At 41.2% G+C, this 18,719-nt stretch overlaps 1 protein-coding gene across 2 annotated transcripts in view; it reads left to right on the top strand.

The window, feature by feature from the left end:
* LOC138296556 (elongin-A-like) overlaps positions 1–18,719 on the top strand; it is a 537,924-nt gene that overhangs the window by 373,891 nt on the left and 145,314 nt on the right. For both annotated transcript variants that reach the window (XM_069235792.1, XM_069235793.1), the window contains exon 9: positions 16,467–16,590. In XM_069235792.1, coding sequence (XP_069091893.1) covers positions 16,467–16,590 — 124 coding nt within the window. The remainder of the gene's footprint in view (positions 1–16,466; positions 16,591–18,719) is intronic.

Here is an 18,719-nt window from a genome sequence, read left to right as displayed (position 1 = left end):
CGGTGTGTCTGTTGTGAATCCTAGAAGATATGAATGACCCAGCAAGAGTGGGAACACTGGGATATTGCTGAGCACTGGAGGTCAGAAGACACCCCTCCCCTACAGGGCTTGCTTGAGGGAACTGATTGCTGTTTGTAACTGGAAGAATCTGTTTATTTAACCAGGGGCTGCATTAACAAGAACAAACAAATCAGGGGAGCCTGGTGGGACCAATTCCATATTGGTGTAGCCTGGTATGGGGGGGCAGGTTTGAAAATGAGACTGCAAGGTGTTCTTAGAAATACTGTAATTAGAAGTCTTATACAAGTCTCAGATTAGGGTAATCTTCAATGAAGCATAACTCTTGTGCCTTTTTTTATTTCTTCATTTCCTCTTGTTTCTGCTATGACATTTACTATTTATTGTAAGTATTTTCTGCCACCAAAATTCAAGAAAAAATAGCTTGCAAAAGGCCCTAATGTAAAAATGTCATCCAGTGAAATGCAAACAATATATGCTATTTCAGTCAATATTTTAGGGTCAAAAATGTATTTTAGTACTCTTTCCCTAAGAAACTTTTTAGGCAATGGATCTGCAGTGATGTTACCAGCATAATCTGCCTTATCTCTGTGTGAGAGAAAATGTGGCTGAAGCTCCTGTAGCACAGGAGATGGAATAAAACTTCCAGGCAGGTAATGACAACGAATCTTCATTAAAATAACTGTCAACGTTGGAAGCCATAAAAAGAAGTGTAGAGATTGCAGAAAATACCTAAGTCTATAACCATGGCCGGGAATTATAACCCATCACAAGCCAAGCAACAGTTATGCTTCTATCTGTTGCACCGAGTGATTTTAGAGGTTGTATTTTCCGGAAGAGATGGAAGGAAACAAATCTTGTTTTGTTTTTTCACAATTAGGTGGTTTATCCCAGCATACATAGTTGATGTAAATTCATTTATTGGTGGTGGTTTTGGAATTGTAGCATGTGTGCTCTTTGTTGAAGCTGGTCCAACGATTGATGTTGCTTGCACCGTATCTGGATCAGTACTTGAAGATTGTTACAAAGCAGCTGGGGACTCAGCAGATTCTGAAGTCCTTGGGATTGGATCAATAATCTCTTCCTGACTGACCCCTTATTGGGATAACTCCAGAAGAGTGACAGGACATATTAATCCAATCTGCAGGTGCAATGGCATTGGTGACAGGCTGATTAAAAGAATTGGCCTAACGATGCTTTTCATGTGATCAACCAACTGTACTTTGTTTTTTCTTCACACCAGGCAGTGGTGGTAGAATTACAGGGCAAGTGCCTTCTACCCCAAAAAGTAACACAAGCAATCTATAGGATGGTCCAAAAACGCTGTTTATTAAGAGTCTTTTCCTGGGTTAGTCCACTCACTTGTGGGAACCAGCTGTCAACAACCGCTTTCTCTTCAGTGGTGTTTTCAGACAGTCCTCTTCTTAGCAAGATTTTTCCCTCACTTCTTGGATGTTCTGCAATAGATGTGTGTGAGACTCGATCAGATGAATAGGTCTTCTAGTGAGGTCAAGGTTGGGCATGTGCACACTTAGTCTAAAGAGCATTCCATACACATACTGCCATATAATACTCCTAGGCAAGCTATTTAGAGCTCACTGAGCCCTGTATAGGTTATGGTACCACAACAGCCAGTAACCTACTGTTAGACCTTGCAGTCTTAGGGTGATCTTCCCCAAACCTTTTGCCTGTCTGCCTCCATTTTTCTGTTCTGCTGGTTTTAGTACTCTGTGCACTTTACCACTGCTGGCCAAATTGGCATATTTAATTTAACAATAAGTCCCTAGTAAAGTGCACTATTTGTGCCCAGGGTCTGTAATTCAAATGCTACTAGTGAACATGCAGCACAGATTGTGCCACCCACTTGAGTAGCCTCTTAACCATGTCTCAGGCCTGCCATTGCAGGCCTCTGCGTGCAGTTTTATTCCTGCCTCAACTTGGCATTTAAAACCCCTTGTCAAGGCGTAAACTCCCTTTTTATAACATAAAAGTCACCCCTAAGGTAGGCCCTATGTGACCAAAAGGGCAGGGTGGTTGTATTTAAAAGGCAGGATATGTACGTATATGTTTTACATGTCCTGGCAGTGAAAAACTCCCAAAGTAGTTTTTCACTATTGGGAATCTGCTCCTCTCATAGCTGTAATTCCTGACCAGAAAGGATTAGCTAAATCATGTTTCATATCTTTGGAATGGAAATGATAAATCCTCTTTACTGGTAAGGTCCGATTTAAATTACTATTTTAGAAATGCCACTTTTAGAAAGTAGACATTTCTCTGCTCTTACTGCTCTATGTGCCTTATAGCCTGTCTCCAATCCATGTCTGGTCTGTGCAGGGTGACATCTCCCCTTGCGCATTCCATCCAGAGAGCCATAAATACAGGACACTCAACTGCGTTCACATTCATCACCATACTAATGGGTGATCCTGGGTAGGAGGGGTGGATGGGCTCTCATTTAAACTTCACAGGGTAGTGGCCCGACCCCACCCAAAGGATTGATAACCCCTCACAGATCTCCTTGCAGACAGGACTGGTCTGAAAGGGGAACTGATGCACTTCAAAACCACTCTTTGAAGTCTCCCTTACTTTAAAGGCACATTTAGGTAGAAGTATTGGTTTCTGACCCCATCCAATCAGACACTTTTGGACCTGGAACTGAACCTCTGTCAGAAGAACTGCTGTGCTGTGAAAAATAAAGGACTCAACTGGAATCCTTTTTGGCAAAGACTGCTCTTCTGCATGTTGCCCTACTGCTTTCTGATCTTCCTGGAAGGACTCATCCTTCCCACCAGAGTGATCTCCAAGGGCTTGCTGCCCTGCCCCCTGTTCTCCTGCAGTCTTCTGGACATCAGACTGCCCACAACATTCCTGGTGCTGCTGGACTCTGTTCTCTCTGAGTCTCACTCTTGCCTGCTGTGCCCCTATCAAGCTCTGGGCCTCAGAAGTGAGTTCTGCAGCTGAATTCTGCCAAAATCGACACATCACCCCGAGTGTGGCAGAAAAATCAATGCGTCACTCGGAGTGTGGCAGAGAAATTGGCACATTGCATCTCCGACGATGGAGCCCGCCGATAACGCAGCGACCTGACAACGTGGAAAATATTCACGCATCAAGTCCTCAGCCTCACTGCATCACTCCACCAGAGGTACTGTTTCAGCGTGCCCTACGTGGGTTTTGTAGCCTATCCTTGTGGTCCGCCTGGATTTTGGATTTGCACCGATCCCTCATGAATTCAAGTAACCTTTTGACTGGTAATGTCTTCTAGCACTGTTTTCACATTTAATATTTAAAAATTCATATCTCGACTTCCACTGGATGGATGTTTGTTGTTTTGGTCTTATTTTAATCAGATAAATATCCTCTGTGGAGTCCTTTTGTGGTGTTTTCACTGTGTTACTGTATAAGTTATTGAACAAATACTTCGCACATTGCCTTCTAAATTAAGCCTGCCTGCTCTGTGCCAAGCTCCCCCAGGTTGAGCACAGGATAATTTAGGTTGTGTTGTGGCATACCTTGACTAGGATTGTGGTCCCTACTTTGACATGGTACATACCTCTACCAACTAGAGACCCAATGTCTAACATCCAGTAACCTAGCAGTTAAGACTTGTGTGTGCTGTTGGGTCACTCAACTATTCCGTTCGATTTCAGTGAAGAGGGCTGCAAATTGTGCAGTCCAACTTCCAGAACAGAAATATTATTCATAAACATCTTAGCACCAAACACAGGACCATTGTCTGAATGAATAGTATGAACTTCTGCCATTGATATTAGCCCTGAAAGTCTTTTCCAAATGTTTTAGCAGTGGCAGTGATTTGTATTCACAATAAAAGGAATCCAGAGCAGTAATCTATTGCAACCAATACGTATATCATGAGTGGAAGAGGCACTTGTCTCACAACAGTAGAAATTTGTTGGCAAACATTACATTGTTGTACATGTTTTTTTCAACATTCTTTGGTAAATGACACCAATATTGCTGCAGTGTCATTGATATTGTTGCACTGTCAGCCCAAATAGAAGCTAAACCTTCATGAGCTGCCAATAGCAACTCTTGCCTAACTTTCTTAATAGGTATATGTCAATTTGCGGGTTCTAGCATGAAAATCATAGGAACATTTTTCTTTGGTAATGCTATATGACTATAGTGAATTAAAACCATCAAGAGCTTTTCTCTAGAAGATTTTGCCACCTAGCCTTTGAATACAAGATGGCATAATTGGTGAACAGTTTAATTTTCACCATCCCAGTTTTTGAAGGCATGATCAAGGGGTTAGCATGAATCCTAATCATTAGAGGCTCAATAAAGAGAATGAAAAGCAACGGAGACAAGGGACACCCCTGCCTTGTACCTCGTTTAATCTTTACGACCCCCGCTTCTTTGCCATTGATGATGATCTTGGCCTCTGCTCCATTATAAAGTTCTTTAAGCAGAGTGATCAAGGAAGGCGGGAACCCAGATTTTTCCTGAATGTAAAAAAACACCCACCAGTTCACAAAATCAAATGCTTTTTCAGCATCCATCATTAAGATTGCTGCCTTTTCCCTATTGACTGTAATATAATCAATTGCTTGAATCAAGAAATGGATATTGGCGGCCATCACCCTAATGGGCAAGAACCCACACAAGGTGCAAGCCGTTCAGCCCATATTGTCATGAATAATTTGTAATCAACATTCAGCATGCTTATGTGATGGTAGGAATCTGAGTCCAAGGGACTCTTGACCTTTTTTAAGAAAGCTAACTACTAAGGCCTCTTTAAAAGTCTTTGGGATGGAATCAGACCCCTTTATTTTGTTAAAAAGTATATTTAGAAATGGAAGAAGTTCTGTGACAAAGGTCTTATACACTTTGGTAGAAACTCCATCCGTCTCACTGGCTTTAGCATTTGCCATACTTTTCAAGGCAGAAGTTATCATCTCAGCCTCTATTTGCTTCGAGAGAGCAACCTTTGGAGTACTAGAGATTTGAGGTAGATGTTATGAGGAAAAATTATCTAGTAGTGGTTCTTGTGATATTGCCTGTTACTCTTCATAAATCTTTCTGTAATGATTAAGGAGTGTTTCCCTTATTCCTATGGTACTGTCCTCAATCATCCCTGTGGCTGGGTCTTCTATTTTGTTGATTAGCTGGCTTCTTTGTTGGCTTTTTGTAGACCATGCCAGATACTTTCCCACATGTTGGCTGTCTTCATAAAGCTTCTGCTGGAAAGCTTTACTCCCGGCAATTACCTCTAGAGTGAAGAAGTCCCTAAGCTCCTGTTTTGCTCTAATGAGCTGATTGCACACTACCTGCCTAGCCAATGCACCCATTGGCTTTGAGGCTTCTCTCACTGCAGACTCCACAGCTGCTTGAAGATTCAGGATCTTATGCATCCGAGCCCCGGCTAGATTCACTTTGTAGGATATTACCTGTCCTCTAAATGCTGCCCTGAAAGCTTCCCAGACTGTGAAACCAGAGGCAGTATAAAGATTTATGTAAAAAAGAAATCTCGAAGAAACTGACGTGTTTCATTTAGCCATGTTTTATCAGAGAATAGAGACTTATAAAAAATACCATCATGTCGTTTTTTGTACCTCCCCATCTTCCCAGATAACCTCCAGCGAAACCATGGAATGGTCCGAGAAAGAATTTGTTTTGCGTATGTTTGGACCTTCCCACTTTTCAACCACCTGAATGGTAAAAAAAAAAAAAAAAAAAAAAAAAAATAGTCCAAGTAAGAGGCGGACCGAAACCTGGCAGAGTAACATGTACATTGAGCAAATTTGGGATATTTAAGGCACGAGGGATCTGCCAGTGCCAGATCCAGCTTAATTATGTTCAAGATTCTAGAGGTCTTTGGCTTCAGCTCGTTTATTTTTATTTGAGGTGTCTAGAGACCAGTATTGTATAAAATTAAAGTCACCACCAAGACCAATTAAACCTTTGTCTGAAGAGCAAGGTTATATATTTGTTCCAAAGTTTCAGTCTCATCCAAATTTGGACCATAATAATGGCATATATTACAGCCCTTCCTTCTAATCTGGATTCTATCCATATCCACCTCCCTTTACTGTCCCTGTGGACCTCTTTTTATCTCCCAATCTAATGTATTAGACAATAGTATCGCCACCCCCGGCCTAGCCATTCCTGCCAATGCATAAAATGCCAAAGTATACTTGGCAGGAATAGAAACCCTTGGAGTGTTTGTTTTAAATTGCATTTCATGTAAATAAAAAAAAAAAAGAAAATATTAACTTTCGGATTAAATGAAGCAATCCATTTCAACAAAGCACAGAATTTTTGTTTGTTCAGGAGGCCATTCACATCACAAGTAATAATTTTTATCTGAAGCATTTTAACCCAAGGAGATCAGGCTTCACCTCTAGACATTCTCGTGAAACCTTCGACCAACTGAAATTCCCCTTAAGTGTCACCAAACATTCAATGTGACTGACCAAAGTTACCTGAATCCAGCAAGACCTTATGCAAAATCTTCCTAGACCACTCTTTGCCACTCTGCTTTTGCTCATTTTTAATGCACATACAACCCCTACAATCCCCTTCCATCCCAAGTTATTCCCATCCCCACCACCCCGGTCCCTACATCCACAGGAAAGGAGTGCCTACCTCGCTCCCTTCTTCCCCCAGCCCCCCACAATTGGGGTGCTTTATGAATGCACCCATCTGTGCTCCAAGGCTCGCCCTCCCCGCAAGAACACCTGTCACCCAGATCCAAGAACTACCTAAGTTAGTCTAAGTTAGTTGGGACTTTTAAAAATACAGCACATAGTAAACACTCATTCAAATATATCATGTGTAAATCTTTTAGCCTGTTGACTGGTGCAGCAGGGGTTGCACTTCAACAGTAGAACAAACATCAAATTTGCTTCGTAACAACACTTTCAATTTTGACTGCTGTATAAGTGCAGCTTGACCAATTAAACCCAAAAAGTCTCTTCTCCTGCGAACTGCTGATGCTGACATGTCACAAATGCAGAGTTGACCTCCAGCAGGTACAGTGACACAATCTTCAGAATGTCATTGACGAAATCTCATTTCACGCAGGTAGGTGGGTGAAAAGTTAGCCAAGCCAAAACAGAACTACTTCTATTCAATGCAGCCTGTTCCATACTACCTGTTAGTTTGCAGTCGGTCCTAGACCATCCAATTAGGTACCAAGTAATGTGTCAAAAACGTATCCTCAGCTATGTCAGTTAAACTATGGGGCCATGTTGTTGAAACTCAAAAATCCATTACAGATATGGACTCTTTTACTTCTGTCTTTTGATTTGTTGGGTTGCATTAATTAAGATGTGTATTCTCTCTTTATTTTTTATTTTTTTCCAATGTCCCCCTTAGAATTTCTAGTACATCTTTTAATGAGGAAGATAGTATTTTTATAACCTTGATATGAGCAAATAAGCAGCCTAGATTTAAACTCTCCGTTCTGTTATATTTAGCCCAGGGAGATTTGGCTATGCTGCATCTGCCGACATACTATCAGGCGACGTTAACTGATTACATGTCCCAGTTGGTATCCGATTCGCCAGTCTACAACAACTTTTTCTTGAATGTTATGATTAATGAAAGCCAAACTAGGCTACCAGTTTTTAAACGTAGCGCCAAACTCCCAAAGAAAACTAAATATAAAACAGAGTCAGTATTGTCATCTCGGATATCAGATTTCATTAGATCATGGTGTATTCCATGTTGTCATGCCTTTATCCCATTACAAGAATCTGCGGTTTGGGGCTTGTTGCTACCTAAACATGTTATAGAAGCTTGGAAGGCACTTGGGTTTAAGATGCTTGCCAATTTCTATAACGGGGAAAATCTGATAACATGGGATAGTATGGTACAGCAATTTGGGAATCTAGGCACCTTATGTTGTTTTAGTTTTAATCAAATTAGCAGCTTTTTAAAGAAAAACTATATAGTAATGAATGAAGCTGCAAGGTATGTAGCCTATCGTATGAATGTAACTAAATTGACAGCTGTAGGGAATTGGTACCGTCTGCTGCACTACCATCTGAACCAGAAATTACTTCCTGAGCTGCTGCAGAAAATTTCCCAGGAAACAAATTGTAGATTTAGTACTCAGGAATCGGACTTTCATAGTGAAGTAGGATACAGATCTTTAAGAGCAGCTAATTTCAAGTTTATTGCTTTTCTCTCAAGATGGTTGGTGTATTATACACCGCATAGGCTCCACAAGATGTATCCTTCGGTGTCCGATCAGTGCTTCAGGTGCTTTGCAATGGAGTGTGTTGATTGGATTCATGTTTTCTTTGATTTTCCCAGCCTCCATTAGGTATAGTGCCCAGATTGAGATTATCCCAACCCTGAAGTTGGAACGTGTTGGATTTTTGAATGAGTTGCACAGTCTGTGGAAATATCAACATCATTTTATATCAATTGCTTTTGCAATAGCCACAAATGACCAGTTGATTGTCTTTTTTTTTTAATGGAATGTGATATTGATTTTATGATATTTATGTACTTTTGTACATCATATACTATATTTGTAAGATTTGTAAAGATTCTCGACTAATCCACTCATATGTATGGCACTGTTTCGATTTATTGTGAGTTTTCGGTTTGTTCATTTGTATTAAGAATATATTATTTCTGCTCACTCTTGCTCAACAATTAAAAAAAACAATTTAAAAGTAGCACTTATTCCCACCATTATATCTGCTTCGAACTTTGCTGGACGTTAAATAACAGCAGCAACCTTAAAGGTTTGCCCTGCTGTTTTTGTAGCTAGACCAGTCACACAGATCCCCCTAGAGTGAATATCTTCACTTTTAGGGACCATTGTATGTTTCACTTGGAATAGCTGTAGCTAATCCTGTAGTACGGCTACCGTTCCCCAAGCCTGTTTTATCCTTCATTGAGTTACCTTTTGAGTCCTACTCTGCTCAATGAACAGCATGGCTGGTCTACATTGTAACCTTGTACGCAGTATGCTGAATCCAGTCTTATTATTCTAAAAATTGATGGATCAGCTTCCTGAAAGGTCAGGACTTTCAGCTGTTTGTGCGAGTACGTAGCTCTTTGAAGTTGTTGAAGACTCCCTGCACTACAGCACAAATTAAGTAGTATTTGTGTTTAATACCAACCATAGGCTGATCCAAGCCATCTGTATAGAAAACACTCCTTTACTCATGTACGGGTCATATATGGAGTTTATGGTATAGTTTGTTGACATTGTAGAAATTCCAGCTTCCTAAGTGTAGTATCATACTTCAGCTTTCTGTCATAAGAATTTTATGTTGAGGACCATTGCATCCAGCGCATATGTAGTACACGTACCCTAGGGATACTTGCTTTAGTAACTTCCTTGGGCATAGTTCTAGAGAAACTACAAAGAACTGTTTTCTTTGTGCCAGAGGATGCTCCTTCAAAATGGCCATCTGCACAGCTGCGAGCATTTTCTCATTCAGTGTGTACGAATACTCTGCCATGGAATACAGCTGTGATTTATAAACTATGGGGGTAGTCTGTCCATCACTGTAAACTTTTATGTTTGTAGATTGGCCTGATAGGAACAACCCTACTTACTAGTCCTGGGTCTGGCAATTTTTTGTCTTTAGCATATATGCTTGCGGACCATGTAAACTATGGGCCTCATTATAACATATGCCTTCACTAGCTCAGCATAAGGAGGTTATTTAGCTCATCAAAAGTTCAAGAACACCATAAGGCTTGCAACTTTCTCAATATATTTGGAGTCTGCAAAGTGTTGCAAGAAATCTGGTACCAGTAATTTTTCTTGACTGAGTAATTCATTTCATGAAATATTACAGTTGTGTAATTTTGGTTCTATGTGAAATGCCTAAAGTTGATTTATACTTTTTTCTAAGTTAACCATGAATCCAAGACTGTGCGTGGTGGTCCTTTGGACTTAGTCTTTTTTACAAGACAAATTTCTCACTGGAACAAAGTTGCACATTGGGTCCGACCTCCCTGAAGCCCTCTTTGGATACGCAGGAGACCTTGCTGAAGAATTCTACCTTTGGACTTCTTCATCCGGGCCAAACTTTAAATTGGATCTGATGTCCCTGGAGCCCTCCTTGGATACGCTGTGCGGGAACCCTCAGTCAACTTTTAACACTTACTGTCACTTTTTTGGATCTTTTTCTCTCCTATGTTGGACGACCCTCTACAGCAAGCATATTTCAAGTCAGAGTCGTCGGATTGTCTTTCTAGGAGCCCCTGGTGAAATCCTGGAATTCTGGGGCTCCGGAGCTTTTCAGCAGGACGAACCTGCAAGTCAGGCCGGCTCACAGTAGACGTAAGCTGACTTGACTCGCAATGTTTGGTTGGTCCCTTTATGGAGCTTTTTACCAAAAGTTTTCCACTCTTCTTCAAACTTCTGGATCTTCTTCCAGAAGGTCTTTGAAGGTTCTTTAGGGGTCCACAACTCACCCAAAGGTTCCAGAAGCTCTGAGTTGCTCTTTGAGGGTTAGTACTCCAACTCCCAGAATGCACCTGGCTCAAACTCAAAAATGACCACTGGGCAGTAGTCAGCTGGTCAGTTTCTTCAGAGTTTGATGCAGGGGACTCCGATCAGCTATTTGCTACCTGTAGGAAACAGGGAGTCCCTTCTTGAAGTGGTTAAGGACAGGCAAAGTCCTTTTAGTGGTGAAGCCCAAATGTGCAGATGTAGCAGCCCTTCAGAGTGCAATGTCTAGGTGCAGGTCAGGGGTTCAACAGGGCAGTCCTCCTTGTCTTGTTCCTTGTAAGGATCTGAGGTTTGGGTGCAGCTCTGCCATATTTATCCTTGCTCTTGGGGTGGAAAGCAGGGTGAGACCTCTTGACCAATCACATGCAGGCCACCACCCTCTTGGATAACCGCTTCCTGGGAAGTGTGGCAAAAATCAATCCCAGGGAGCAACGTTCCTCAAAAATCCAAATTGGAAAAATTCAATCTTGGAGGTTAGGTCTGGCAGAGCCCACCCACTGGTGTGGCTAAGTTTCCTTAAAACACCCCTCTCCAGCCTTCTCCTCATCTAATCAGGGGGCACCTTGCTGTCTGGGTTTGCAGTAAATGGAGGTGGTCCAGATCTGCTTCAAATTCCCTTCCCTCCTTTGAAGTCCAGTTTACCCCCCCCCCCCCCCCCCCCCCCCCCATCCTGTTTCACCATCTGCTGGGGCAGATCTCCCCCTCAGGCACTTCCTATGTCCTCTGCCCAGGCCACTTCACACCTCATCAAGGCAGCCTGGCCAGACTTCCATAGGCTGGCCAATCAGAGAAGGTCACTACAGGGCTGAAGTTGGCAACTTTCAGTTTCTTACCAAGCGTGAAATAGGTAGCTCTTTTTGAGACTTTATTAATGAAAAATAAAGTCTCCCCATATTAGCCGATGGAGCCCATTACCTACAGTGAGTGTAAATTAATTTGGCTATTTTTCCCTCACCAGGGCTTATACCACAACTTTTATAAGGTCCCTGCTTATAGTTACACTGCACCCAACACCTGGCCACCTAAGGCACACGTTAAGGGTGACATATGTAAAAATAAGGTAGCCTAAGACTTTGGAAGTACTTTTAATTCCAAATTCGAATTTGAAGGTAACTTTAATTTAAAAGCAGCCAGTAAGGCAGGCCTGCTTTTAAAATGATATTGGACGCCTCAGCGGTACACTATCTATGCTGGGGTTCCCAAACCTACATGTCCTACCATATACTAGGGATTTATAGGTAGGATGATAGAGCCAATTATAATTAGCCTAATTTGCATATCCACTTTACACAGAGCACTGGCCCTGGACTGGTTAACAGTATCAAGGGCACAGCCAAGAGTCGTTAACCACCAGTATCTGCCCAAAACGTTTCGGGGTGACCAGGCAAAAAGAAGGACTTTCCAACACTGTGCATGTATGCAAATTTTAATTTCTGTAATCCAGCATAATTGTTGAGGAATTGTCTGGAAAAGAGGAATGTTTATAGTACAGTGACATGACTCTATCACACCAGGATAATATAAATGATCCAGGATAGTTCTTAAATTGTATTTTGCTTCTGAATTTAATGTATATTGAGCCTGTACCTGTGGTTCACTGCTAAGGGGAATCATATGCAGCTCAAAGTCTTTATCCCACCCACTTGATTTGTATGCAGTGTCCGAGCTTGCTTCAAACCCCACTCACATGTGTACCTATCCCTGAGATCCTTAGGCACCGAAGAGGAAAACACTTAAAGTAATACTTCTGCTTCATGAGGTTCCTCCTTTACAAATTGTGGGCCGGTCATCCTTAGTAGGATGATTCCATAGGCATCCATTAAGTCTGACCAGACTACCGCTTTTATTGTGCACAGCAGCTCACCCTCTGTCTGTAGTTATACGCTACAAGTTCTATCCGGGAAATTAACATGACCACTCAGTGTTTCTGTTTGAATACAGTCTTCAGTTGGAGTCGTGCCCTGATGCTCTTTGAGAGGTACTTCTGCTTGTGCTGTCTAGACGCACTATTGCTCATGTCCCATTCTGCAGAACTAGTTGCAATCTCTGAGGTGTTCTTTCTCTTTCTCAAATGAGACACTTCCTCCTTTTATAACTTACTATAAATGAGCTTTTGCAGTTGAACCTTTCTCTCCCTTCTTTATAGACTACTCAACATCATAATAGTCCTACCTCACTCTACTGTCTTGCATACTCCTCTTTCTTGTGATACTGATGTGGTTCTCACCTTTCTTCTCCTCTATCTCTATAACCCTGCAAAGAAAGGCCATCCTCATATTAATACCAATCTGGCTTTTTAACTTTTTCATGGTCTTTCAGATTGTGATCACCCTTTCCAGACTCCTGGTGTGGAGGAGATCAATCCTTGCTTTCTGTTCAGCTTTCTGCTTATTCTTCGTTATTGTTCGCTCTGACTCAGTCTTAAGAGGTGATTTACAGCTTTGAAGGAAGAATATTCTTAGCATTTTGACCTTTGGCTCTATACACAAATTAAATCATTTTAGGTTTGTCAATCTTGTACGTCAACAGCAGTCAGATGCTGATAAATGGCCAACAAAGCCACCTCCTCGGCCCCTCCCCGAACCACAGTAAGATAGTTCAAAGAGACAGTTCAAAGTTCTCTAACGAACTCATAAACAAATCAACAGCTGTATCAACTCTGTTAATTTTACATTTGTTTCAAAACTTGGTATTTTGTCTCTCTTTGTGGGCACTTACTGCATTTATAGTCTGCAAACGAATTATGCGTATTTTAAGACGTGCCTGCACAGCTGCAGAGGTTCCAACATTAGTTCCCAATGTTTGTAATATATACAGTACTGTCTAAGTCATAAAGTAACTGTTGCAACTGAGCTTGATTTGTTTCTAGCATCAGAGAATTTGGAATAATCAGCTAATCCTGGCCAGTTTGCTACTAATAGGACCCATTCTAATGGAATCCATTACACGTGGTAACTCTCCATCAAACTCTAGAGCATGGTCTTAGAATCCTACGGAAATTTCCTGTTTGTCAGATGGTACATATTTTACAGGAATCAGAAAAATCTTATATGTGGTAAAATGCCTAATGCTATTATCTAGTGATTCAAACTTCTCACAACAGTAAATTATTTCAAGAGGATAAGCTGGAGTCGCTGTCACTATTACACTAACTTCACCCATGCCTCAATGATCTGTAGCACCATGAAGTATTGTGTCAAAGGACCACTAAAGTTTGTCCTTATCTCTGCAGCTGGCTTTTTAGTACAGATGCAGAATACAATTCAAAATTCACTTAACTAGGGATTACCTTGCACATGCTTTTGTGTTACCCGTAAGGGTATTCAGAACTCCAGCCCTTTTAGTTGGATGACATGATGCTGAGTAAATACTACCCAGATACTTTCTCAGCCCCCTGGCAATACCCAGGTATGAACTATCTGAACAATGCAAATAGGAAAGACAGTCAGTCTGTGATCCATACACCTCCCATGACTTGTACGTAGATGAGTCATGTCTGGTAACAATCAATCTTGCGAGAGACTGCAGAATGATATTTATTAGTGAATGCTGGAGCCCATTTCCACAAAATATGGGCACATGCAGGAAATCCACACTTTATTTTGAAAAAGCCTTTATTAAAGATTAAACCCTGATTCTTGTACAGGTTATATGACTGAGCATTATTACAGACAAAAACAAATGATGAAAAGCAAACATATGATGCATGTAAATACAAACAAAAGTGACAACATATCAGAAGGTGATTTTTAAAACAAATTAATGTCAATATTAGCTCTAAAATTTCATGTAATCGACTTTCCTAGATGGACTCTTTACACATATCCCTTTTCACTCATACCCCACTGATAGCCTATTGTTGTGTCTTAATTTGCAGTGAGCAAGGTCAGTTTCTGTCTTTTGTTGTACTTTGATTGGGAAAGCGACAGATGGCATCAGCTTGTGCCGTTGCGTGACCTACAAACGGATTGCTTGCAGCTTTGATACCCCGCAAAAATTAAAACATTATTTCCCTAAAACAGCCTACTTGTGTAGGATTTCTCAGCATTATTTAGAGAAAAACAGTCTTTGTATTTTATATTAAATATCAAAAAGAAATGCATGCTATCCAATTCATAACATATGAGCTAGTGATGCTTTACCAACCTATTGTGAAGCATCACACTTTATATTCATTACAAGCAATTAAATAGGAAGTACAATCATGCATTTAAATTGAGTAAAGGAATGCTAGGAGGAGCTCAAAAGCAGGAAAATGTGAAGCAGGTGACAGGACCACATATTGTCCTTTTTTTCTTTTGCAGTTTTATTTCTGTTGGTGTTTATTCAATAGGACCTCTATGAAAAAAATGCCCAGCTGCAATGAACCTACAATGTGTAAAATCATATAATACTGCATTAAATACCTTTTGAAATTATCCAGTAAACTAATCAGACTTCAAAACTGTTATTTTGGGGAACAGTTGTATATAGTCCTTAGTGTACAATTATATCTGTAGAAGGTGGACCCAGTTTCTTTGATCTTCCATCAGTTCATAATTCTTGTGGAACAAGGCCATCATATGTCCCTCTGCTGCAGCTCATTCCTTGACATCTGTCACCCATTCTTTGAAATTTAGACCGGTGGATTGCATCCAACATATCATGATATGTATTTTGGCTAGTACTATATGCAAGCTAAAAAACTATATTTCTCAGTCGTTTCTTTTTGGACCTTGGGTGTAACCCCAGAATGAAGTACCATAGTATGCATTTTAGCATATATCCCAGAACTCACCATAATTTATTCACAACTGCTTCTCAAAACTGGATCACCACTTTTATTCTAAATCATGTACTCCAAGTCTGCCTGTGGGATGTTAAATCTGCGACAAGTGCTTGGTCTGTGGGGGGAGCACTTAAGTGCAGGTGTCGGCCATTGGCCAGTGGCTGACATCATCACTCCCTTCCTTCCTAATGCATCTGTTTGCCATTGGCTGACACTGGGGAGGGATATAAAGTCTTATTTCTCAGGGCGCACTGACGGCATTACAGTAAATGGGGAGTAAAACAAGCCGATGGTCGTGTTTTACTTTAACTGCATCAGTGCTCAGGGGGCTAAACTCAGTCTCCCAAGCACTGATTGCTTTGGTAGAAGTATTATTGGAAAGGGGAGAATCTCTCCTTTCCAATGGTATCTCTGCCCAGTGGATCCCTGCTTGGGGCTCACCACAGGAGAGCGATCGTCAAGCAGGGATCCAGCCACTGGACCCCAGGTACAGTGAGGAGCTGCTCCTTAGGCAAGGTCTTGTGCTTTCCCCACCACTCCTAAAAATATCAGGCTTGCATAATCAACAAAATTCCCACCACCCTCATTCCTCTACTTTCCCTGATTTAAAAAAACAAAAACATGCTATCGCTCGTATGTGGCTGAGCCTAGTGACAGCAACAGGAAAGGATCAATCTAGGGTAAGTGGATGTCTCACAGTAGAACTTATTGACCTTGGTTTGAGCCTTACCTGTCATGGGCACTAGGCCCAGCCACACAAGTGGGGCAGCAATTTTATTGGGATACTAAGTGGTAGGAATTTTGTGGATTCCTCAAGGTTCCATCACAGTGGCAACACATTTGGGATTCACGCAAGGCACACCGGGTGTCTAGGTTTCATAAATGTCTGTGGTTGCTACATTTCCATGCGTGGCAGCCCAGCATAGCCCCAAAAACATCAGCTACCTGTATTGCTGATATCGCCACTTAGCTCTTTAGGGCTTTCTGTGTGGTGGTCTCATGGCCCACCCACACAAGTGGGGTACCATTTATTGGGAGAGATATGGATACTCTGGGTGGTACAAAATGTGAGGATCCTCACGGATTCTGGAACTTTCCTGCATGCTGGGTCTTTAGTTGATAATTTGTGACCAGGAACATAAAAAAAGTAATTCTCAGTCAATTTAGGGAAATTAATTCAAAGCAATGTTTACTTGTTAATTTAATTATTTCTATTTTTCTGTGTTTTAGGACGGCAAGTAAAACTGGCATATGTGCACTGCGTAGCAAAACCACCTCGCAGCATCCGACGGCGGCAGGAAATATTTGGGACTGCAGGACCTATTGTCCAGCCTCATCCTGTTGACAGATTAAAGTAAGTGTTTAGCAGCACTAATTAGATTACTATTGTTGTTTTTCATCAAGTTTCTAATTTTGAGATTTGACCTGTATGATACTAGATTTCTTTGCAAAATCTCCAGCCACAGAGGATTGCAAATCAATCTGCCTAAAGAATATTAACTTGTCAGTTCACTATTTGTGAACCCCTTCTTCTCCATATAAATAGCCATAAACACAGGTATGGTAGCTCTAAGGAACAGCAGACAACAATCCGTGTTTTTAAATTCCCAAACTGCAAACTTTTGTTTTAAGTAGCCCGTGTTTCTTAAAAATACAAGTGCTCCTTAAAAAATCATTTTCTATTTAGAAAGACGGATGTGCATCCCACAGGATTCCCAAATGGGAAGCTGTTCAGTGGGTTAGATTTTTGCAGCACTTTGAGAAGAGTCCAAGGTGCAGAGCCTCTTCATAGGCACTTGAGGCTCATGTAAATAAATCTAATAAACCATGTCTTCAGTTTCAATCTTTTTATTTATTTCTCTTGTAAATGATGAAACTTGCATGTATTCAAATTAACTTCTTTAAATGTTCTTATTAACAATGTCATATGAAGAATATATATTATAACGGGATAAAATTAAATCATCATCCAAAATACTTAAACACCATACCCAATGCATTTTGGGCCTATATGGTACACATTAAGAAGACTTAAGATTCTTCTATGGTTTTAGCAATGACATTGCCTTTACCTTCTACTTTTTTTTAGTACTTTAAGGACCCTTGGCCCATATATTCTAACACATTATCCTAACTCCTTTAATGCACCAGGCCCTATGTCGTTTTCCTAATGAGGACTTCTGCAACAATCTCTCTAATTTCTTCAGCATCAAAAGCATTGCCATTTGCCGTAATTGAACCCAAGAGACCTTGCCAAATGCCTCCCAGTATTATCCAAAGAACTAATGCTAACCAACTGACATGTCATCACCCCGGAAGAAACCGCTGCTACAATGAAGTCCATCCTCTCTCGGGCCCCATCGGTCCTGTGCCCCCACCACCTCTACTCCAGAGGACTGCAGCACCTATTCTGAATTTCTCTACCTCTTCTGCTACCTTCCCAGATGCTTGGAAACATGCAACTGACCTACCATTTCTGAACCCCTCCGCTGACCCTTTAACACTCACCCACTACAGACTAATCTCCCTGCTACCATTCCTGGCAAAGGTTCTTAGAGACAATTATCAACAGGCTCCTCACTGAATAAGTCAGTGACCACTAACTCCTCAACACCAGTCAGTCTGGTTTCAGAACCCAACCACAGCATGGAAGCTGCCCTCATTGCCGCCACGGATTAGATCTGAATGACTCTGGATAAAGGAAACATGGTGACCCTCATCCTCCTGGACCTCTCTGCAGCATTAGATACAGTCTCCTACCCCATTCTCTTCCAAATCCTACACTACATCATAATCCAAGCACACACGCTCTGATGGATCCACTTCTTTCTGACTGGAAGTTCTTTGCACCGTACATCTTGGATGCTCACAACCTCATCTACAGAGTTCAACAAGGATCCTCATTGACCCCGGCTGTATTGAATGCATATGTAATTCCTCTAGCCAGCATCATCCACTATTAAACATCAATGTTGTATCCTACACAAACAACACGCAACTCATTCTCTCCCTCATGGACAAGACACCCAGCACTCTGATCAAGTTCAATGACTACATGACTGAAATCACCCACTGCAAAAAGACCAGATGTCTGAAGCGTAACACAGACAAGAGCAAAATCGTGAAAAATGCCTCACTGTGGAACTCCACCTCGTGTCCAATGACTAAATTCACTTTTCACTAGTGCGAGCCCTACCTCTTCCATAGAATAACATTGGATTACCGTAATACATTTGACAAGGGATAACTTTTGCTCAGGGAAAAGGTAGTAATATGATGTTTAGTTTACAACAAATTGAAAGTTAAATTCCTCTTTATTGGTAAAGTTGAATTATAAGTTACAATTCTGAAAATTTCCATTTTAGAAAGTTTGCATTTTCTTGTCCTAACCATTTTGTGCCTGCAGCATGTGTCCTGAGTCACACTACTGTAATGAGCATATCAGATGGTCTGTTTATTCCTCCCAGACAGTGAGACAAAGGG

The sequence above is a fragment of the Pleurodeles waltl genome, chromosome 5 (assembly GCF_031143425.1).
Source record: "Pleurodeles waltl isolate 20211129_DDA chromosome 5, aPleWal1.hap1.20221129, whole genome shotgun sequence".
NCBI classification, from domain to species: domain Eukaryota; kingdom Metazoa; phylum Chordata; class Amphibia; order Caudata; family Salamandridae; genus Pleurodeles; species Pleurodeles waltl.
Note: the sequence above shows the minus strand (reverse complement) of the source record. Positions and strands in the feature narration are given on the sequence as shown.